This window comes from Pundamilia nyererei, unplaced genomic scaffold (assembly GCF_000239375.1).
Source record: "Pundamilia nyererei isolate P.nyererei 1_Seehausen unplaced genomic scaffold, PunNye1.0 scaffold00115, whole genome shotgun sequence".
NCBI lineage: Eukaryota > Metazoa > Chordata > Actinopteri > Cichliformes > Cichlidae > Pundamilia > Pundamilia nyererei.
In genome coordinates this window covers 1,632,122-1,654,065 of record NW_005187516.1, presented here as the reverse complement: position 1 = coordinate 1,654,065, position 21,944 = coordinate 1,632,122, and the positions used below count along the sequence as shown (strand labels likewise).

Below are 21,944 nucleotides of genomic sequence, written 5' to 3'. Positions count from 1 at the left end.
TGCAGTACAATAGTTCCTACATGAGAATTCTCACAATAAATGACCTAATGGCATATAAAATATGCATAGTGCAAAACAAAATACATTAACTGAAAGTAAGGCAGTAAAACAATGTAAAACACCAGTGGGCAACACTGAAAACACCCACCTTGAGGCTTCACAGCAGGACTGAAAAAAAAATACAGTCTACATTTTTACTTATGCCCAAACAACAAAAATAAGGTACTGCAGTCATGTGATATAGGAACCAAATATAAATGTCCACCTATCTTCGTTTAAAACTTGTTTTTTATGGTTGAAGTTCAAATTAGGTTTGCAGTGGGAGGTTTGAAAATGCATTAATCTGAATGAATGTCCTGACAGATATCCAAACAAACATACATGTATGTGTATGTGTGCACCTCCACCCACACAGAGTGGAGCAGGCAGAAGTCGCTCAAGAGGAAACACTGGTAACAGAGAGCAGCTTTTGACCAAAATATGAGAATCACTCAACAAAACAGTCTTGAACTCAGCCCTGCACTCACTGGAGGGCCAGGCAATACACCCACCAGGTTTAAAGTAGATGAGATGATGATGGTACAGAACAGCCAGACAGACATAAAGCGATTTCTCTGATCATTGGTAGGGACAATCGACCAGTTAACCCCAAAATTCTTACATTAAGAAAGTGTTTGCTCGAGCCCCTTGTAGCATTAACTGATTTGGCATTCATTTTGATTTTTACTCCTTTATCCAACAGGTGAGTGGGAGCCAGCCATCAATTTGCTCTGAGACGGGGAGGAACCTTTACGATGTGTCCGAGGTTTGTTCCTGGGAAATGGAAGAACCACAGACTCCCTCAGAAGCAAAAACCCAGAAGCATGTTTCCATCGCTCCTGGAGAAACCACCTCGGGCCGGAGAGGCAGCAGCAGCAGCTCTGGAGTCACCAAAGGTGGTCGGTCCCAGCAGAGGCAGAAGACGAGCCAGTCTCCTTCCAACAGACGCCGCGCCAAAGATAAAGGAGGAGAAAAGGAGGAAGGAAGGGAAACACGGAAATCTCGGGCACCCAGGTCACCTCTTCCTCTCAAGCCGGATGTGTGTCCCTGGGAATTCGATGAGCAACCCATGCTGAAAGGAGATTCGGATTCCATTTCTCCAGACAGAATCAGGCGTAAGAAGAGTGTCACGCCTACTGATGGGAAGCCCAAAGGGCTTCACTCAGACCACTCCAAGTCCACAGGCAGCCTTTTACAGCCCCCGTCTCTGATGGTCGAAATCTGCCCATGGGACTACACCGGCCCACCTTCACCTAAGCAGGAGAAGACTTGCAACAGCCCCACTTCACACAAGAAGAAACGGAAAGGCTCCAGCTCATCCAACCACAAAGCTGAGAAGGAGAAAGGGAGGGAGAAGAGTAGAGAAAGGCGGAGCTCCTCCAGCAAGCCTCCGTCGGAGAGGAGAAGGGTCAGCCAGTCTTCGGAATGCGGTGGGCCGGTTTCTGAGCGGCGGAGGAGCTCAACAAGAGACCCAGAGGTGATGGAGGTCAGGAGGGCGGAGGTTTTCTCCCGGGAGACCGAGCTCACGCACGGCAGCTTGGCTCAGACTAGAAAATCATCAGAGAAGAAGAAAGACGGCTCTTTGAGCACTAGTTATAAACCCGGGGCGAAAATGGTTGACGTTTGCCCCTGGGACTTTCAGGACTCTGGGGAGAGGGCGTGATGACTGCCGGGGGACGAATGAACGTACTTTTTTCATATCCAGATGACAGATATTGCATTTCATGAGAAGGGTTTCCTGTGGGTCACCTTATGGAGAAGTATGTTGTAAGGAAAGGAACATCTACTCTGCTGCCTATTGATGCAATCCAGACATAATTAATTGCTACACAGCAACCATCTTGTTCTTATATGCAGTAATGCAACCTTAAAAACACTTTAAATGATTTTTTTGGTTTGTTTTTTTACACTTTTGCTTGCACATTTGTCAAAGTTACATATTCTGTATGTTTTTTCACACTGAGTCCATTTTGAAAAAAAAAACAACCTGTATTTACGAGCAGAGCAGACAATCGTTCACCACAAAGCACCGTCGACTCTTAACCTGGGCTCGCCGTCGGTCTCACGTGTTATGCAGACGATGTTCTACGTTACGCACCGAGCCAGTGGAGACTTACTTATATCAGATCAGCAGCAGGGAGAAAAGACCTAAGGAAAAAATAAACAGAAAATGAGATCTGAGAAGCAAGACCAAAGCCCCAGACACAGCTGCGATGCCTTATCTTTAGGCCAAATGCATAATTCATGTCGCCAAGATGATCTGTTAGATTAGAGAAACGTGGGAATAACAGAGGATTGTACCGCAGCCAAATGAGACAAGCTGTGTGTTTTAGTAAAAGCTTTCCATATACAGTATATGTTTTTTTCTAAAAAAAAGCCGTCGCATGTGGCATACTGTGGAGCATCCAGTAGCTAAATGTTTATGGGTCAGCGTGTTCTCAAATAAGACAGTGGAGCCTTCGATGTCGTGCCTATGGTATTCGTCTCCTTACATGATGCTTTCGAAGTGACGTGCACTGTGTTTCAAATGGTCGCAGTTACAGTTGAGGAGTACTAAAATATCCATCAGGCTCTCCTGTCTGCTGATATTTGTTTACTGTTGTATTCTTTCCCAGGATGCCCCGCCCCCTTTTAAAAAACCAATAAAAAAAGACTCTTGGATCAGAGGCTGTAGTATCTACACATCCACTGAAACTGTGACGAGATCCTCCAAGAACCAGGACCAAGACTAGAGTGGATGATGTGAATAATGCATTCCCCTCACCACCCCATCACTTAGTTGCCCATTTACCATCTGCTTGAATGCACCTTCCCTTAAATCTTTGCACATTCTCTATTTCTAAAGCTACAACGATGCATGACCAGAACGTTTTTTTTTTCTTTGCCACTTTCTCACTGACAGAATATGAGTCATTTACCATCACAGCATCGTGTCCAGAAATGACAATAACAACAACAACAGCCAGCCTTTCTGTCCTGTAATCAGCCACCCACCACTGGCACCTAGAAGCAGTACGGTCACACAAAATAGTCAGTTCAGTTTCATGAGGGTTGTGTGTGCATGACTGTGAAAATTTAGGGAACGTGATGCACCAGAATTCACCTTTGCATTTCTTATGAAAGCATGTGGGGTTTGTTTCAAATCTGTATTTATCTAGCATCGTAGGGAAGAATTCCCTGTGTGAGGTCTGGCTCTATAAAATAAAAATATTTTTAAAAAAAGAAGCTTGATAAACAAACATGACCCACAACTCCGACTTTCACATTTCTGTCAGATGTTTTGAGGGAGCTTGAAACGGAACGTTACCTACGTGTATTTAATGCTCGTTATACTGTCTAGTGTTGCTCCAAAGTTGCAAGCTGTCGTAGCATCCACCTGGGATTATTTATATTGTACATTCCATATTGTGTTGCATGTACATACAGTAAATATTCTGTTATCAGCTCTGAATTAAATGTTTCTATGAAATCCAGGCTCTCCCTGACTATTGTTTTTTACTCTGATTTGAATGTTTGAAGATTTTTTACTATTCAAAATGTAAACAAAAACCAAACAATATCACACATAATTGCTCATCTTTACTCGTTAAAAGTAGTGTTTTCAATTTAAATTTAAAAAAGAATCAGCATTCCTTTCTTTTCAAAACACCTCCTTGTGTTTGCCACTTTTTAGTTCTAAATTTAGCCTCCTGTAAATCCTATCCTAATCCCACTCAACACTGCCACCCTGTGGAGAGATATAATGTTTATTTTCCCCATCAGTTGTTGATAAGAGTTGAAATAAGAATGCATGTAGCAATCATGTATAAAACTGCCAAAAAAGACACAAAGTTTAACACACAAAGAGAGAATGGCTTAGCAGGCAGTGGCCACAGACCGCTGAGCTCTCCTTGTTCTCTCTGATTTATGTGAGTTTCTGTTATGCTGTGACAATCCCTGCTCCCTGTGAAAGCTCCCTGAAAAGCCTTCAGTTGATCCAAAATGCTGGAGTGAGAGTCCTGACAGGGACTAGAAAGAGAGCGCATGTTTCTCACATATTAGCTTTTTTCATTGGCTCGCTGTTAAATCCAGAATCTAATTTTAAATCTTTCTCCTGAAATAAAAGGTCTGTAATAATCATAAAATATAAATATCTTAAACACCTCTTAGACCACCTCAATAGAGCAGTTTTCTAAACTGCAGGTTTACTTGTTGTTCCTAGAGTATTTAAAAGTAGAATGGGAGGCAGAGCCTTCAGCTTTCAGGCCCCTCTTCTGTGGAACCAGCTTCCAGTTTGGATTCAGGAGACAGACACTATCTCTACTTTCAAGATCAGGCTTAAAACTTTGCTTTTTGACAAAGCTTATCATCAGGACCGGATCAGGGGACCCTGAATCCTCCCTTAGTTATGCAGCAATATTCCTTGACTGCTGGTGGCTTCCCATAAATGTTTCTCCTTCTCTCACCTCTTTTTACTCACTAGTTTACACACCACTCTACATTTAATAATTAGTTATTATTAATCTCTGACTCTCTTCTACAGAGTTTCGATGTCCTCTCTTCTTTCCATCACTCTCAGCCGGTCGCAGCAGATGGCTGCCCCTCCCTGAGCCTGGTTCTGCAGGAAGTTTCTTCTTCTTTAAAAAACAGTTTAAGGAATGTTAAAACTGTAGGGTCTCACAAAATAAAGCTCCACGAGTCGATTGTTGTGATTTGGTGCTATGTAAATAGAACAGAATTTAATTTAATCCAGTGTCCGCTTATTAAATGGACTGGGGTTATATTCTATGGATTAACTCGCACAAGGTGGCATCAAAGTACAAAACATAAAAATCTAAGATTTAACAAATTTACCTGAGTAGAAGAACAAACTTGGTATCATAAGAGCTGTATTTCCATTGAGGTGTGAGCATTTTAATGCTCTTTGGTACCGGGACAGTATTTAATATTGTATCACACTTTATAAGCTAGTAAGTTTTTAAAATATCTTGATGTACTGTTAAATGCAGTGGTGTTGTAGTGCAATTTTAGACTCTGAAAGAGTTACAGGTTATAGATTAAATACATGATAAGAATTAAAGGAAAAGAACCGTTGCGGTAAGTTGAAGGTTAACCGGGAGGTTACCTCCAGCAGCAGCACCCTGTTTCATCCTGCTAATGCAATGAGCCGAGGTGACGTCATCGCTGCAGCACCGGACAGGGCTGAGTCCCTGCAGGAACAGCAAGTCCTCTTTGACACGCGATACATCAGCTCCACAGCAGCACAACATCAGGACGCTCCACATCCAGCTTCAGCTCGATCATAGCCAGAAGACGTGCGTGTGGAGGACATGGGCAACGTGCAGGTAAGAGGTCATCTATAACTAATGACAAAAGCTCAGCTGAGTTGAAACGCAGTTATTTAAATGTATTATAAAAGTGCCTAAAAGTTTGGTGTTAGGATGAATATTGAAGATCCAAACTCTGACAGCAGAGACGCTGAGCTACAGCCTCACTGAGTACGGCAGACAGCCTCCGCGAGAGCGTCACTTTTATTATTTTCTTCAGTTTTGTTGTGTTTGTGTGGCCTGCGGTGTGTAAAGACAGACAGAGCTGGCGCAGTTAACTTGAGCAAGGGAGTGTGCCATGCCAGGCCCAGGGAAAAAGGCATTTCTGTAAGATCAGATCAATAAGGCCGCATTGTATTAGACCAAGGGTGGGCGAGGAGAGGAGGCTGCTGCTGCCCCATGACTCAGCGATCACACACAGGCAGCACCCTTTTCTCCGCAGGAGCCTGAATGTAACACCATATTAACTCCTTTCAATGACCCCACCCTTTCATCTGCGTGGACAAGGTTACAGTTGTAGTTAAATGCCGGCACTTTTCTAATGTAACATTATGAGTCACTCTTATTGATTGATTGATTGATTTGCTTTACCTGTTGTGGCTGCTTTGAATGAACTGTTTGAATTTATTACTAAGAATATTCAATATTTTCTGCGATTGTTTGTTCTCCAGCCCACTATAGTCCCATGTGAGGACTTTGATGTTACAGCAGATATAAAAGCTATTCGAAAAGCCTGTAAAGGTTTAGGTAAGTACATACAAGTTTATTCTTTTAACTCCTCTCTCAGGAAGTATATTAGGTTATGCTGTAGTCATGTGAAGACTCTCTTTGTGTGTTTGATCATGATTATGATAATTGCAGTTTAGTAAGGTCGTAATAGAGCCTCTAATTTAACTGATATTAAAGCATTTGTAAAAAGTGGGGATTTGTTTTTTTTATGCCTAAAAGTTTTCAGACTAATAACAGAGAAACACTCAGAAAAATCAATATTACATTTTATGTGTTGCAGAGAGTTAATTTCAACACTTGCTAAGTTTGATGTAACTACAGTACGAGGCGTACTCCACTGAGAACTGGTGTTGGTACAGAGAGGCAAATGTCATAGTCTGCAACGATCTTTATGCAGTGGTACTTTCACAAGATAGGTGGGTGTAGGTTTCAAAGCCTGCCTCTCACACAGCGTGGACATAAGCTTCAGTCGGTTGTGTTACTAAATCCTCACTGGCATTATCTGCTACCTGCTCACTGGAGTTGTTGTTCTTCTCACCAAGCCTGCAGTGTTCCCCACAGCTTACAACTGTTGTTGTGAACAAAGTGACGTTACACAATGCATCAGAGTATTTGCACAGCTAATAACCTCCCCTGTTGATGTGTATGTTTGGTTCTGTCATGAAACAGCATTTACAGGGATTATGTGGTATTTGAGGTAAATTATATCAGAATCCATATCTCAGGTACATTGATTGAGTACATCTTCAAACTGTTGTCTTTTTTTAACTCGACCTCTTTTGGTCATTTCCAGATCCCTATTTTTTTTTAATTCTTTTTTCTAGGACTCTAGTAGAGTAGCTTCAGATGATTCACAATTCAATTTTTATTGATTACTGTTCGTATTGGGCATTGGTGCAGCCTCATCCTTTATGACCACCCTCCTTATCCAACTCTAATGATTGGCTTGCTCTTGTAAAGCAGACATTTTCTCATGTCATTATTGGAAACATTGGCCATACTTGTTATGACATTAACACTAGGATTTATATGACAGAAAATAAAGAAACTGAAAGCTGTTTTCAGCGGCTCCGTTACTCACAAGTGCTCATCCCAGCAGGTCGCTCTGCATGTTGGATATTAACAGCAGATGCCTCTTGCTGGGATTAAACAGGGAAACCTTTACGTGTGAGGCAAATGTGTAAAACACTAGATAAACTAATTAAAACTGAAATAAGCAAACCCTCTCTAGAAAATACAGATTTTAATAAGTGTGGCAGAAGCGGATTTAGGGATAATAAAATATCTACTTGGAGAGTTCAGTACTAATCAACATGTTACGTCCTCTATAGTGTCAGCAGCCAGCACAGTGACGCGATGCTTAGCACTGTTGTCTCGCAGCAAACCAGACTTCCTGGTTGGGAGTTAAATGGTCTGAATCTTATTTAGCACTTTTCTACTCTCCCAAAGTACACAAAGCACTCTATACAACATGCCACATTCCCTTTCTTCTAAGCTTTTTATGGCTTCCTAACTAACATTCATACTCCAATGGATGCATCAGAGAGCAACTTGGGGTTAGTATCTTGTCCAAGGATACTTGGCATGCCGACTGAGCCAGGGATCGAACCACTAATCAGTAGATGACCTGCTTGACCTCCTGAGCTACAGCCACCCCAGGAGTTGATGCAAGTGCTTAGAACAGCGTCTTTGCTGTGTGTGTATATCTGCACTTTTATCACTGCTCTTTATCCCAATGTTTAAGAGAAGGATATTCATCTGAAAGTCCTTTAACAGAAACAAAAAGGTCTGTCCTGGTGACTTCAGTCAGTGTGATGTTATCAGCCCAGTAATAGTCTAACGTTGCTGTGATAATAAAGTCATTTGAATCAATCCTTCAGGTCTGTTCTGCTGTATTTTCTCCAGGCACAGATGAAGAGGCCATTATCCAGATTCTGGCCAATCGCTCTGCAGCTCAGCGTGTGGAGATCAAACAGGCCTACTTTGAAAAATATGATGATGTACGCACCTGTCTCTTTCTGGATGTTACACACACACGCACACACACACACGCACACACACACACACACAGAATAACTGCAAATCATGTGACCTATGTATTTCCTCAGGAGTTAGAGGAGGTCCTGAAGAAGGAACTAACAGGTAGTTTTGAGAAAGCCGTCATGGCTATGTGTGACCCTCCTCACCTTTACTTCGCCAAGGAGCTGAGGAAGGCCATGAAGGGGGCGGGCACGGATGAAGCCGTGCTCGTCGAGATCTTGTGCACGGCGACGAATCAGGTCTGTGGATCGACGGTGCTGTGGATAAACGGTGTTCTGGCGCAGTGTGTTTTTATTAGAGCTGACAGTTAAATCACAATGGTGACACAGTAAAGGCAACAGTGCTGCGTGACACGGGGAAGATAAAACAGATGCTGTAAGATGTGAGAAAAACAGAAACATCATCTTAATGCTGTCTTTTTTCACCCAACAGGACATCTTGAGCTACAGGGAGGCATATGCCCAGGGTAACGTTTCCTCTGAGTCATCTCAGGGTGTTCCTTTCCTTTCATACTGGAAAGTGTGGCTGGTTAACTAACGCACGGAATACCAATGTTATAATTTCATCTGGGTGTAGTGACTTGAGTTTTCCACGTTTTCTGCTGTCTGACTTTATCCACATTTAGATCACATTACAAAATCTGTTGTTGACATAGAAGTTCACATTGCACACTTCCCTTACAGTGAACGAGCGTGACCTGGAGGCAGATATCGAGGATGATACCAGTGGAGATGTGAGGAACCTCCTAATTTCACTGCTGCAGGTACAAAAAAGGTTCCAACCAGGAAATGCATTGTCTTTTGCACTGTTTCTTGAATCTCTGAGCTTCACAGACAAATGGAAGCTTTTGTCCTTGGTTATAGCTCGAAGAATTGTTCTCTATGCTGTGACTCACCCACTGAGACATTCACTAGATTGTTAGGCATGCTTCCCTCTCCAGCTTTTTCAGGGCCCCCACCCTCTCCTGCTTCCCCTCTCTTTTCCTTTTCCCCCAGAAAAAATGACAAACATGAAGTGACTCAAGTTCTACAGCAATGCCAATCCAAAGAGCTCGGTGGCTTTCAATTTATCCACTTAATCTGGAGCACATCATTGTTATCTCATTAAGTTCTTGTCCCTCATCTTTCATTTTAAACCCCTCCTAATTTCTTGTCCTATCCTCCAATCTCTTTGTCTACAGGCAAGCAGAGACGAGGGCTACGAGGTGGACGAGGATTTAGCTGAACAAGATGCTGCATCTCTGTTTGAGGTGCGTGTTGAATTTTTTTCATTTCAAAGCCCATAACACAGGTTGCCCTTTTAATCACACCGATGTAGTTTGATGTCGGTAAGCGGATGCCTGATTTAGATGCATAAGCATGTAATCCTGGAATCACATGTACATCACAGAATCCCACATATTATTCAGTTAAAGTTTATGCAGTGTTTTAAAGAATAGACGCTGACTACAGCTGTCGGTTGAGCAGTCCACCACCCCAGACGGAAGCTTTTTTTTTTAGTAAAGATTCTAGAGGAATGCCTCAAAAATGTGACTAAATAACTTATTAAATAGGAAACTTAATGTCCTTAGTAAATATACAATGCTAATGCATTAGGCTGCAGGATTTAGCCACAGACAGTATAAAACCAGTGGTTAGTCACATTATCAAGACTTGACCTTTTTCACCCTCCCTTTATGATTTGAGGCTTGGAAATGCGGTTAAATGTTTTATAGGCTATGGAAACAAATGTCAATCCTATCGCTCTAGTATTGATCCAATACCAATACCAGCGTTGGTTTAGATAGTATTGATATTTAGAATTATCTGCCCAATAGGAATACAGTGCATGTCTTGCTTTGCCTCTCCAAAGCGCGGAATGGACAAGCATAAGTTAAGTTACACGCTTAAGTTGCAGTACGAGCAGGTAATATATTTAAAGCCAAAAAGTCGTAATAAAAGGAAAGTATGAAGACATTCCAGCCTCCTTCTATACCAGAAATGATGAAGCTATATGGCTAATATATATTTACATGTAAATGTGTTAATAATGTCTCTTTAAACACTTTTCCTCGATTGTTTTCTTGTTGGCTTGAAATAAAATTTCTCCTTCTCCTCGTACATACGCACGGTGGACCGGCGCGTTTATTACACGCAAGCGTTGCCGTGATACTGGGTTACACAGAGCTACTAACGTGGCTCTACAGAGTCTAATAACATAAATAGCTTTTATAGTCATTCTAATATACACACTGTCAACTTACTCTTGTCCCCCATCTGAGCAAATTAACACATGTTCTCATCATTTTTTACGTAACTGATGACTGAAAGTGTCAAGGATTTATGTTGATGCTAGCATGGTGGCTAGCACTGTTTCCTCACAGCAAGACAGCCCTGTGTTTGAATCCAGTGCTTCCTCACATGAACCAAAGACATGCAGTTAGTGGGGTTAGGTTAACTGGTGATTCTAAATTACCCATAAGTGTGAATGTGAATTGTTGTCTGTCTCTATGTGTTAGCCCTGCGACAGACTGGCGACCTGTCCAGGGTGCACCACGCCTCTCGCCCTGTGACAGCCGGGATACCCTACATCCAGAATTGGATAAGCAGAAGAAAATAGATCAATTTATGTTGCTTAAAAACACTGAGGGATGATCCATATTCTTTGAAATGTTGTATTTTTTCTTCTCTTTGTTCTCATCAGGCAGGAGAAGGCAGGTTTGGCACAGACGAGTCCACCTTCACCTACATCCTGACACACAGGAACTACCTGCAGCTTCAGGCCATGTTCAAAGCCTATGAGGCGGTATGTACTACATTCAATCGTTGCACGTTTTCTTTTTTTGTTCTAACTCATTTATTCATTCGTTTGTCATTTCACTCACTCCTTACTGCTGTTATCAGGTCTCATGTTAACCAGCTGTCTTGCAGCTTTCAGGAACAGACATTTTGGACACCATTGACTCGGAGGCCACGGGGACACTTAAGGACTGCTACATTACTCTCGGTACGTAAGACCACAAGCATTCAGAAGTCAGTGAAATATCTTTGATTTTCAGTAACTCTGTGTTTGTGTGTTATTTTTAGTAAGGTGCGCTAAGAACCCACAGCTGTATTTTGCTCGGCGTCTTAACGCTGCCATGAAGGGACTGGGCACCGATGAGGACACACTGATTCGTATCATCGTAGGCCGCTCTGAGGCAAGTGTGTGTCTCTCTGTGTGTGAGTGTATGGCCTAGTGTGCAAGTGTAAGTATACCCTCGATAAGGTCTGAGAGTCTAAAAGTGTGTGACATCCTCTTTATTTCGCCAACCCACAGATTGACCTGGACACGGTGAAGGACATGTACCTGGAGAAGTACGACGTAACCCTGAAAGATGCACTGGATTCTGAGTGCGGTGGAGACTTCAAGCGCCTCCTCATTGAGATCCTGCACTAAAACACTTTCCTCCCGCTCCTTCCTTAGTTAACCACAGTGAAACATAACACACTCACACTTTCCCTTCTTTACCAGTGTCTTTCATCCACTCTCTAAATCCATCCCGTTTCCTCTCTTTCTCACTCTGTCAGTTCTCTTTACAGCATGGACCAAAAACAACTCAATCATTACAATATTATAGTCTCTAAATACACACTTTGTTGCAAAGATCATTAAAACCGTAGAATTTCCTTACTGTTATAGCCCAATATAGTTAAGATGCATTGAATATTTATTTGACTGAATTATAGCAGCATTATAGAACTTACATACAACAAGTGCACTGGAACATGGTGAAGCTCATGTCTTTATCCATATCATAATATCATCAAGCAGCATCTTAATTTCAAGCATATTTGAAAGCTGCAAACTTTAAGGAGCTGCTGCTGCTGCTGCTATGTATAGCATACGGCTTCCTGTGATATGTCACTTTATTTATTTGACTAAAAGATGCCTTTCTTAATATTAAAGCAATGCAATTTACTTTCTGCTGCAACACCCTCCACTTAAGTGCCGATTCTTCACATCTGAACTCTTGTATCTGAATGCACTGTTAATCATGTGTTACAGTATTGCCAAAGCCCTGAATGTTTCAAAGTATACAGTACTAGTTTTTTGTAGTCACGTCCCTAAATGTTAAATGGGATTTTTAACCTCTCACAGTTTTTCTTTTCAGTCACAGCTCACAAGTTGCCTTGGTCTCACATTTATACACATTGGACTTCTTTCTGTTTTCATTCAGTAAACTAAACTCACCACACAGAAGGACAGTTGATCGTCAAAATATTGAACGAGATGTTGTTTTGTAAGCCCTGAAGTGCAGTCCCCTTGATAGTCACAGTGTCTGTATTGAGGTATATAATTTAACCTGACTGATTAAATAGTGACAGAATATACTGTTGTTGTGTTGTCATATAGCAAATTAACTAGCAAACAGTTCATTACATGGAGTAAGTAATCATTATTTTATTGCAATGTAAGTTTAAACGTGGTATGCGTACACAGAATATGAAGTGATAATAAATTTTAACTGTAACACCAAAAATATTTGACATTTTCTTCATTTCCTGCAGAGAGCAGTGTTGCATCACTTGTATTCGCCTCCTTTCAGGAAACTGGCATCAGAGGAAATCATAGTGAAATTAATGGTAATGTTTAGCCCCCGATTATAATGTGCTTTGTATAACAAATCTAATAAATAGTTCTTTAATGATCCACTTTCCATATTTGGGCTTTAACGTTTATCCTGATTTGGAGATCATTTAAGAGTTTATGTGTGTGTGGTGTGTAAAAAATCACACAAAAGTTGGATTTTACAGCATACACCTTTTAAACAGCGGGAACTTCTTCCGAGCACAGAAACTGCGAGTGGATTGTGGGGATAAAAAGTTCTAAACAAGTGAGAAGTGCTTCCAGATGCAGGGACACAACGAGGGGACGATTATTCACTTGTCTTCCCCTAACTTTACTTTCTTTCTTTCTGTATCGCTCTCCTTTTTCCTGTCTTGATGTGAAGTTTGTTTCAGTATCAGGGTAAAGTTTAGAGTGCACCTGCTTTGTGCACATTTTTGCTACCTCTTCGTCTGCAGTCTGCGCACCATATGTCGACCACTTTCCTTCCACCTCGTGCTACGCTCGGCGTCTGGCAGGCCATTTATCTGTCTGCCTGAGGTTTGTGTACTCGCCACAGAAAAGTACAAAGGTTTGTTTTCCACGCAGCATGTATAGACACAAGCTTGATGTGCAAAACATTTTGAAATACTGTATTTTTTTTAGGGAAAGCGATCCTATTGCAACATTTTTCAATGAGGGACTGTTGGGAAATTACTGGTGCTGGTTGTTGTGGTTGGGGAAGTGTGATGGTGGGTGGATGTAGACTGAAACATTAAAAGTTTCTGATAGTTTAGCCATAAAATTAAACCTTTATAGTTTTTATTTTCTCTTTAATTTCTCACTCTCTTCTGTCTCTGCTCATATTTGTGCAGTCTCTAAATAAATGTGTAGTCAGTTAGTGTTATGGCATTTATTTCCTGTCCTTTCATATTCTGAAAGCCCGGAAAATTGATAATATCAAAACAAATTATGGTTATATAATAAAGTCTCCGTGCAAAATCATGTACTGCCCAATGACACATCCATACCTAGCTGCCACACTCCTGCTTGCTCGATCATCCATCTGTAATCTATTATCCACAGTGCTAATGTTCTTAGCCAAGCTAGACGCAGCTCCAGTGTCTACTGCAGTGCCCTGACCTTTATCTTCTTCAGCCCACCGTAACTCATCCAGTCAGTCACCCATTGGCCTGCGGGTGGTTTCAATTTGTCCCAAGACATACTCTCCTTCTGTTATGTTAGCCTATGTCTGCCTGCGTCTTCTCTTTGGCCTCCCAGCTAGGATTTTGAGAGAAGCTGTGCACAAACTTTTCATTTTTCAGGTTTATTCGTTTCTGGTGAAGAAAACACCGATCCCCTGTGAGTCTTGATTTAATGAATAATCTATAGCACACATAACCTGAGGGTCATGACTTCAAAGAGCGAAATAATAACATCAAGCGGTCTATCGGATTTTATAGAGCATATGCCCAGGATCGTTATGCACTTTTTTGATGTTGTGCCAAAGAAGTGCAGCACTCTGGGACTGAGGGTCATTGGTGGAAGTGAATAGGAAATCCATTAGGAGGTTAACTACCCGGCTAATATAATTTCAGCTGTTTAAATTCATGATAAAGATCCTCTGTTCTTAGATGTGTAATAGAAAACACCTGGCAACTTCCACTCAGAGCAAACATGTTTTGCATTCAGTCTCCACATCTCAGACTGAAGCATGTAAAGCTCTTGATAAGACTAGTGCATGCAAGAATATAAAGAGCCATATATGCACTCACAAGATAGTTTATTAGTTACACTTTGTTCAAAGGTTGGACCGTTTCTTGCCTGCAGAAGTGCCTCGAATTTCTTTGTAGCCTCAGTTTCCTGTTTTGACCTGATAGGACTGTCATCCAGCGTGGCCCTTTGCTGCTTTAGCTCACCTCCTTCAAGGTTCGATATATATCCACCAGTGATTTACAACTTCCTTGATATTTTCTCTGTATTGAAACTATTTCTGTAAACCCTAGACATGTTTTGTTAGGGGAGGGGGGGAGGGTAGGGTTAGGGGTTACCCCTTACCACCAACCATTCTTACTCTGATGCAGGACACCCTGAGGATAAGATAAGATAAGATAAGATAAGATAAGATAAGATAAGATAAGCCCTTATTAGTCCCACATGTGGGAAATTTTTTGGTCGCAGCAGAAAGTTTAAGAGCAGTAAACGTTAAGAAAAACACAATAGAACAGGGTAAAATCAAATAGAATAACATACTATACAACCAGAATAAAATACTATATACAATAGAATAAAGCACTATACAAAATAGAATAAAATGCTTTGTTATAGTAGGAAAAATTGCACTTGGTAGTATTGCACATCAGGGAGACAGTTACAATTGTGTATGGGATGTGTGTGTGTGTCTGTCTGCACATGTGTGGTCATTTGCAGTGACCATGTTGTAGAGTCTGACAGCACTTGGAAGGAAAGACCTGCGAAATCTCTCCGTCCCACATCGTGGGTGCCGCGGCCTGCCACTGAAGGAGCTGCTCAGTGCTGTCAGAGTCTCCTGCATGAAGTGGGAGATGTTGTCCAACAGGGATGACAGCTTAGCCATCTTTCTCCTGTCACTCACACTGCAAATCTCAAACTTTTACCAAGTATATTTGTCTAATTTCTAGTCAAAATATCTCATCACACTTAAAATAAGACACAATCAGCTACAGATACCTGTAGCTATCCGTTATCAATGTAAATACATTGGATGTTTAGTGGTTGGAGTGGAGGATGTTTGTGCCTGCGGACGTCTACCACCAGCTCCAGCTCCACCAGTCAGTGCTCCCTGTCGTCCCCATCAGTGATGAGGCCAATTATTGCAGAGTTGTCGGAGAACTTCTGCAAGAAGCACTGGGTGGAGTTGTGGGAGAAGTCTGCAGTGTAGATAGTGAAGAGGAACGGAGCCAGAACCGTTCCCTGTGGGGCCCCATACTGCAGACGACCCTGTCCGACACAGCCCTGAGTTCTCACATACTGTGGTCGGTCGGTGAGGTAGTCCAGTATCCATGTTGTGAGGTGGTGGTCCACTCCTGCGATCTCTAGGATGTCTAGGGGTCTAAATGTATGAGTTAGTGCCATGTGAGTGGCTGATTAGATAACAATTAGTTAACAATCCGATATCCCAGTGTTTGTGTTGTGTAACTTTTTGTTGGCTAAAATTAGCTACCATTAGCTATTGCTATTAGCATGTGATGTTGTAAAAGTAAATCCCAAAGTGTGCTAAAAAAAAAGCTTTGTTATTAAGAATAAAAAGTTTTAATTTAAAGGAACCAAACGTTCTTCTTTCAAACTTTCTCTCACTTTAAATGACTTTACTTCATGCCAAACAAAGTTTGCAATAAAGAAAAATCCAGTACAACAAAGGTGATTTTATTGGATTAACAAGAAAACATCAAATATACACTTCATTACAGTTCAGTAAAGATTAAAAGCCACTACATTATTTAAAATATTTAGTTTCAACAAGGCTTAGTGACTTTAAGTCCATAATATGCACAAAGTGGTCATTAAACAAAGCATGCAGTAGATATTCAGACATTTAGAAAATGGCGGCTAACATGAAACACATGCTCTTGAGAAAAACTCCTGAATGAGAATCAGTGCCAGCAGAAAATGCTGTAGTCACTGGCAGGATCTAAAACTCCTTTGGCGTCAACAGAGTAAACTGAATTATATAAATAAAAAACAGACAAATGTGAAATGTGAAAAACTGGAACTAAAAAAAGAAGAACTGGAGGATGAGAAATGATCACGTGAATACAGTTGTTTTGTGCTATCATATGTAGAAAATATTGACACATATTAATAGTTATATTATATAAATATAGCTAATGAATAATGTTACATTTAAATACACTACAGTCCACATTTAATATTTTTTAAAAGACATTTTCTTCTAAACTCAAACAAAAATCAAGGGATAAATTCAGGTTTGGAAAGCACGGTTAACTCTGACCTAAAATAATAATGAACAAAAAGACTGGCACTGCTCTGACATCTGCGAGTTAAGTAAAAGTCAGTTAGCTTAGCTTAGCACAAAGACTGGGAGTCTAGCTACACAACACTGCATAAGAATCACAAAGTGTTGATTTTTTTAATTGGTTATTTTTTTACATTAAACAAATGTATTAGGTTTAAAGGTGCTCACAGATAACTTGTGGACAATCTTAGAAGCTATTTCCACTAGTTCACAATGTCAGGCTAAGCTAACAAGCTACTGGTTAATGCTTCTCTGTTAAAACAGATGAAAGTGGTCTCAATCTTTCTTTGTAACTCTCTGGAAAGTGAATAAGTCTCCAAAAAGTCAAATCGTTCTTTTGATTTTTGACCATAAGAAGAAACGTCATAGTATCTGGCTTTCATTATGATGCCACCCAGAGTGCAGATACCCCACTTCCTGTTTGATGGCTGATCTGGTTTACTCGTCCACGCACACAGTCTAGTAAAAAGAAAACCACAGTGCCGTTGTGAACCTGGAAGGACGCTCGCAGACTCACACTGGCCCACTGGCTGCCCTCAGACATCTGGCCAGATACCTGCTGGGCAACAGGGATAGGCCTCGATCCCTCTCCTGAACCCTCTAAATCACTTCGTCTGAGCAGAGTCACCTTGACCAAACTGCAGGAGTGAATGAGTTTGAGATCCAGAGCAACACTGACTGTACCGCTCTCTCTGAATACAAAATCTCGTTTCTGATCTGCGGATCCCTTCGCCAGCAACTCCATTTGGGTCACTTGAGGACTGGTCTGGTGGAAGAACAATGGCTTGTTACGAACTGCTCCAGAGAGAAGGCCGGTGTTAGCCACAGAGGCAGAAAGAGATGAAGAAATGGCAGCGGGAACCCAAACCAAACTGAGAATACTGATACCCGTTTCGTCACCAAAGAAGCGAACGTTGCACTGCGCAGGAGAGAGAATCTCAAAACCCAGTGTGTCTCCCGGGCCAACTTGGGCTGCTCCAGACAGTGCTATTGATGTGTCTCGGTAATGGACACCTGGTTTAAAGGCACGGAGCAGCTCCATGCTGGTTCCATTATGGTTGAGGTATGCCAAAATTTGGAAGCCCTCACTCACGCATGCCTGGCCCATCGAGTACAATGCCTGTTGGAATACAAAGCGCACAGTGCCACTCTCTGCAAACCGGATCCCACGACCATCGTGAGTAAGTCCTACTACATAAGGGTCAGAGGTGGAGGTGGTACGGAAGACTGGGCGATAGTTTGTGTGGTAATGTGCAGAGACCATTGCCTGTGCTGTCATGGCAACCGCACCGGTGTCATGAGAGAGCCAGAGGAGGCTGAGTGGGGCAACGGAGGGGTCGAACAGCTGCAGACCTTCAGTGCTTTGGTTACAGTGGTGGGTGGCACTCCGGAGGAAGAGGGATATGATGTGACCTGGGGCGACCTGTGCTACCCCACTGATGCTAACACCTTGGAGCGATCTACCCTCCTGCTGCTCCACGCGAACCCCACTGAGGTCACGACCTTCAGAGCCGGCTGTGTTGTTCATGCGCAGACACACTTGGATGAAGCTGCGGCAACCATGGGTCACTGAGAGATTCTCATCCAGCCATATGAGACCATGCTGTCTCAGAACCAGCTGCCCACTCTCAGTGGACACCACATCATCGCCTCTTCCCTGTATGTGAAGCTGCACACCGAGGAAGGCTTGAGCCAGCATGTGTCCTTTTTCCCCCTGCAGAGTCACATCTCCAGACCAGGACTGAGAGAGGGCACTGTGGCCGGCAGTATGGCCAGAGCAGACAGTGTCTGTGGTAAAAGTGCAAGGAGAGACCACCGTGTCTCCATCACACTCATTGCAGGCTTGACACTCATCCATCTCTGAGTTGAAGAAGTAGCCGCGGCCACACATTCCTGAGTGTGCTTCTCCCTCTCTCATGTCCTGGCATCTGAATCCACCTGGTAAGCACAAATTAAGAAAAGAACAAACAATTCTTCTCAGACATGGATATGTCTAGCAAATCAAGAAGCACTGACATAACAAAAATATTCAAATTTTTAAAGCAATTCAAAGCACCTGGAGTGTTGAGACACTTCTGTTGACTTCCGCACAGATGAGCTATTTCAAGACATTCATCTCTGTCCTGTAACAAACAAATGGAAACTTTCAGTTTGGAAGGTAGGATCAAGAGATGGGTTGCAAAGTAGCATGCAGATACTGCAACAACTCCAGGCAAGCACTGAAAAAGTACTGAACCAAATGGCCTACTGCTTCTAATATGGTCCACTGGTTAAAAATGTTTTCCTTTGCTTTGACAAACCTTGTGATAAACCTTTTATTGTAAGGCTCATAAACCCTACAATAAAACACTTTTTTCCGCAAGTGCATAAAGTTCTAAATGAATAAACTAAACTTCAGTCAAAAGAAGACTGCCATTTCCAGCTGCCATCGTTTATATTCAGATACAAGTGACAACAGATATGGTATGATAAGATAGGACATTTTAAGTATAAAAAGGACCTGGGGTTGATATGGTTTGCAAAGTGGCTTTTAGTGGCAGCAGCAACTTTAGCCAAGCTAAAGCAGCTTAACTAGCCCACTCTGTATGAAATTTGCCAATGTGGATGCACAAAAACACATCAGCATAGCCATCAGTTGATTTTGTCTGATTTAGATAAACTTTCAGCAGCTGTTGCACAGGGATTCCAGACTAAGCTTCACTTGGTGGCCTAACTGATCTGATCTTATGTTACATTTTTGTCAAGCTGATTTGTCACCGCTTTCCTGTATGTGGTTAAAAGACATGCTAACACATGCTAACCTGGCAGATCCTGTCTGCGTGTACTGAACACTGGGCGACCAGGAAGAATCCAGCAGGACAGACGGTGCACTTCTCACAGCGAGGACGGCCACTGCTGTAGCCACAGTACTCATCAGGCCCACAACTGGCACAGGTCAAAAGGGGCCGACCCACCTAATGGCATTAAACACAATGATACTTAGAACCATGGTAGTCAAATATAATATTTTGATATTAGAATGCTTGACATAATGTTCACATAATGCACTCCAGTTAAAGAAATATGTTGATGCTAAAGTTAAAAATTGACAAAAAAATTTTTTTAATATTTAATTTAATTTTTTTATATTCAGTGATAACAAGGGATATTTTAAGCATAAAAACAGGAAGGTGAGATTGATATGGGTTGCAAAGTGGCTTGCAAAGGCAGCCACAAGTCTATGCAGGCTGCAGCAGCTTAACAAGCCCAAAATTGTCAGGTATGAATAGAAGTACACTCAGATTTGCTTATTTAAGATTCTCCTATAGTGCAATTTATGCTTTATATGACAGTTAGATCTCTTACATCTCATCACTACTGTAAACACGTTTATAATTTAGCTTAAGGCTCACCTCCATCACAGTGGCCTCCATGTCCACTTTGTGCAAAGAGAGAGCCTGCTGTGCTTGGTGAGCTCTAACCTGCCCACTTAAGGTTTCCATGCGACTGTCCAGCTCCCCCTGGAGGTTCTGGAAAGATGTTTGTTTGATGCTGTCCATCAGTATGTTGTACTGAGCCTTTACCTGGAGGAAGAGAGCACTACTTGTATAACACTTTGAAATTGTCTTATTTCTTCACTTTGCTAGGAAATATTGTCCTTATCTGATTCATAATGAAACTGATCTGTTTCAGGGAGTTGAGAAAAAGAATATAATTTCAGTGGATTAGGTGCTTTCTATGCAAAAAACCAAACTTAAATACTGCCCCAAGACTATGGGACTACTGATATCTCCCTCATTATCAGTCACAGCAGCCTTACTTGCTCCATCTGCTCATACATCCTCCTCTGCTGGTCAAGTATTTCTCTCTGCTGGTTGACCAGCGTTCCTTGCTGCTCACTGAGCAGCCTCTGTAGCTCCTTGACCTCGTTTTGTTGGCCTTTGAGGGCCTCGACGAACCTTTCCTGACTCTTAGACAGCTGCAACTGCAGGACTAGAGCATCCTCTGAGGGAACGTCATTGTTCCCTGTAGTAAACAAAGAAACCTGTTACATAGCAACTGAAGTGATTATCATTTTTAGTTTATTTCTCTTTGAATTTTCTGACCAATCGCTTGCAAACTGATACCCACCTGGTTTCATGTCACATGTCAGCTGAATCCATGCTCCACGTTGCGACCCAAGGTCTGGGAGCTCGTCCAGAAATTGTGCCGCTCTGTCCGTCACATGAACAGGTGACGAGCTTCCTCTCCCGTCGTCTCCTTGCGTGCTGCAGCCGTCTCCAACGCAAAGCTTACCGTTCCTCTGGCGCATCCGGGAGGGCAGTTTACATCCAATGCCTTTGCACTCCCGCGTTGCGCTATCATCACTCGTGGGGCGATGAGAGACAGTCGTCGGACAGGTGCCCCCGGCGCAGCCAGGGTGGAACACCTCCGCCGTGATGGTCCTCGGGTTCGTCCTCCTGGTGCCATCCGTACCTGCCGCCTGCGTAAAGCCTCCGTGCTGAGGCTGGATGACGGTGTACGGTGCTAAGGGCGCGCTCTGTGCTTTGTGCTGACGGAAACGAGCGTCGTGTTGGTAAGTCGGATAAGTTTGTCCTTGCCTGGATTGTGCAGAGTGGTCAAACTGCCGTCGGGACGCGGATGTGTCCGTGCGCCCTTGGCACTGCGCTCCTACGCACGGTCTGCTCCAGTCGTGACCAGGAAAGCAGTGCGGTCCTCGGCATGTGTCCGATACACTCCCCATGAAGAACAGAGTTGTGACAAAAAGTGAAACTATGAGAGAGATTCCTGCCATGTTGCAATCCTTAAAGGTAAAAATGTAAAACATCCACGTTTTAATGAGGGCCTCTCAGAGCATCAGAGCGTCCTTCAGACTTGTGGATACTGTTTGATCATCTCTTTAAGAAAATATCCATCATATCAGTAACCGCAGGATCAGCAATTGCCAGTAAGAACCGTGAGCAACTGCGCACTCGTGCAACTAGCCTCCATTGCGCACGAATTCAGACCCCTTTGCCCCTTCTGTGGATAGTTCGGTCTAGTCCACATGTGGCGCTCAATGCTTCTAATTGGCACCAGGTTTTGCTCCTAGTCTTAAATTAACCCGTAGCTTTCCCGGACATACCACTCTGCCGAGTCACTCCATTCCTACTCAAGCACCGCATATTTGGACTATCCTTAGGTTATTTTTATTCTCACACTTGGGATGGTCAGTCATAAGCACTTTTACACACATACAGCAGTGACGTGGAGCCTCTAAAAGGAATTTC

At 42.5% G+C, this 21,944-nt stretch overlaps 3 protein-coding genes across 5 annotated transcripts in view; 2 read left to right on the top strand and 1 right to left on the bottom strand.

The window, feature by feature from the left end:
* The window catches only part of LOC102195714 (probable G-protein coupled receptor 158), a 79,520-nt gene extending 76,012 nt beyond the window's left edge, over positions 1 to 3,508 (top strand). For all 3 annotated transcript variants that reach the window (XM_005741987.1, XM_005741986.1, XM_005741985.1), the window contains one exon: positions 743 to 3,508. In XM_005741987.1, coding sequence (XP_005742044.1) covers positions 743 to 1,702 — 960 coding nt within the window. In that variant the 3' untranslated portion in view covers positions 1,703 to 3,508. The remainder of the gene's footprint in view (positions 1 to 742) is intronic.
* Positions 3,509 to 5,187: 1,679 nt separating this feature from the next.
* Positions 5,188 to 12,608, top strand: LOC102195420 (annexin A13-like). The gene is made up of 11 exons (XM_005741984.2): positions 5,188 to 5,363; positions 6,017 to 6,092; positions 7,980 to 8,074; positions 8,183 to 8,353; positions 8,547 to 8,580; positions 8,798 to 8,877; positions 9,295 to 9,363; positions 10,797 to 10,898; positions 11,024 to 11,099; positions 11,180 to 11,292; positions 11,412 to 12,608. Exons 1-11 carry the CDS (start codon positions 5,349 to 5,351, stop codon positions 11,529 to 11,531), a joined length of 951 nt encoding a protein of 316 aa, XP_005742041.1. The 5' UTR covers positions 5,188 to 5,348; the 3' UTR covers positions 11,532 to 12,608.
* Positions 12,609 to 16,623: 4,015 nt separating this feature from the next.
* On the bottom strand, positions 16,624 to 21,806 carry LOC102195141 (uncharacterized). Its single transcript, XM_005741983.1, has 6 exons — positions 20,806 to 21,806; positions 20,495 to 20,700; positions 20,088 to 20,258; positions 19,497 to 19,649; positions 18,752 to 18,818; positions 16,624 to 18,633 (listed from the first exon to the last, which is right to left on the bottom strand). The coding sequence occupies exons 1-6, from the start codon at positions 21,500 to 21,502 to the stop codon at positions 17,078 to 17,080; spliced, it is 2,850 nt and encodes a 949-aa protein (XP_005742040.1). The 5' UTR covers positions 21,503 to 21,806; the 3' UTR covers positions 16,624 to 17,077.
* Between the last annotated feature and the right edge of the window lie 138 nt (positions 21,807 to 21,944).

What these genes read in the sequence shown, in the direction of transcription:
- LOC102195420 (XM_005741984.2), top strand. An exon ending in TGTGCACGGCGACGAATCAG is followed by an intron (nt 8,354 to 8,546) that starts GTCTGTGGATCG and finishes TTCACCCAACAG; the next exon opens with GACATCTTGAGCTACAGGGA. An exon ending in TGTTCAAAGCCTATGAGGCG is followed by an intron (nt 10,899 to 11,023) that starts GTATGTACTACA and finishes GCTGTCTTGCAG; the next exon opens with CTTTCAGGAACAGACATTTT.
- LOC102195141 (XM_005741983.1), bottom strand. Translation starts at nt 21,502, where the DNA reads ATGTTTTACATTTTTACCTTTAAGGATTGCAACATGGCAGGAATCTCT. An exon ending in TGGAGGCCACTGTGATGGAG is followed by an intron (nt 19,650 to 20,087) that starts GTGAGCCTTAAG and finishes TAATGCCATTAG; the next exon opens with GTGGGTCGGCCCCTTTTGAC. An exon ending in ACGCAGACAGGATCTGCCAG is followed by an intron (nt 18,819 to 19,496) that starts GTTAGCATGTGT and finishes TGTTTGTTACAG; the next exon opens with GACAGAGATGAATGTCTTGA.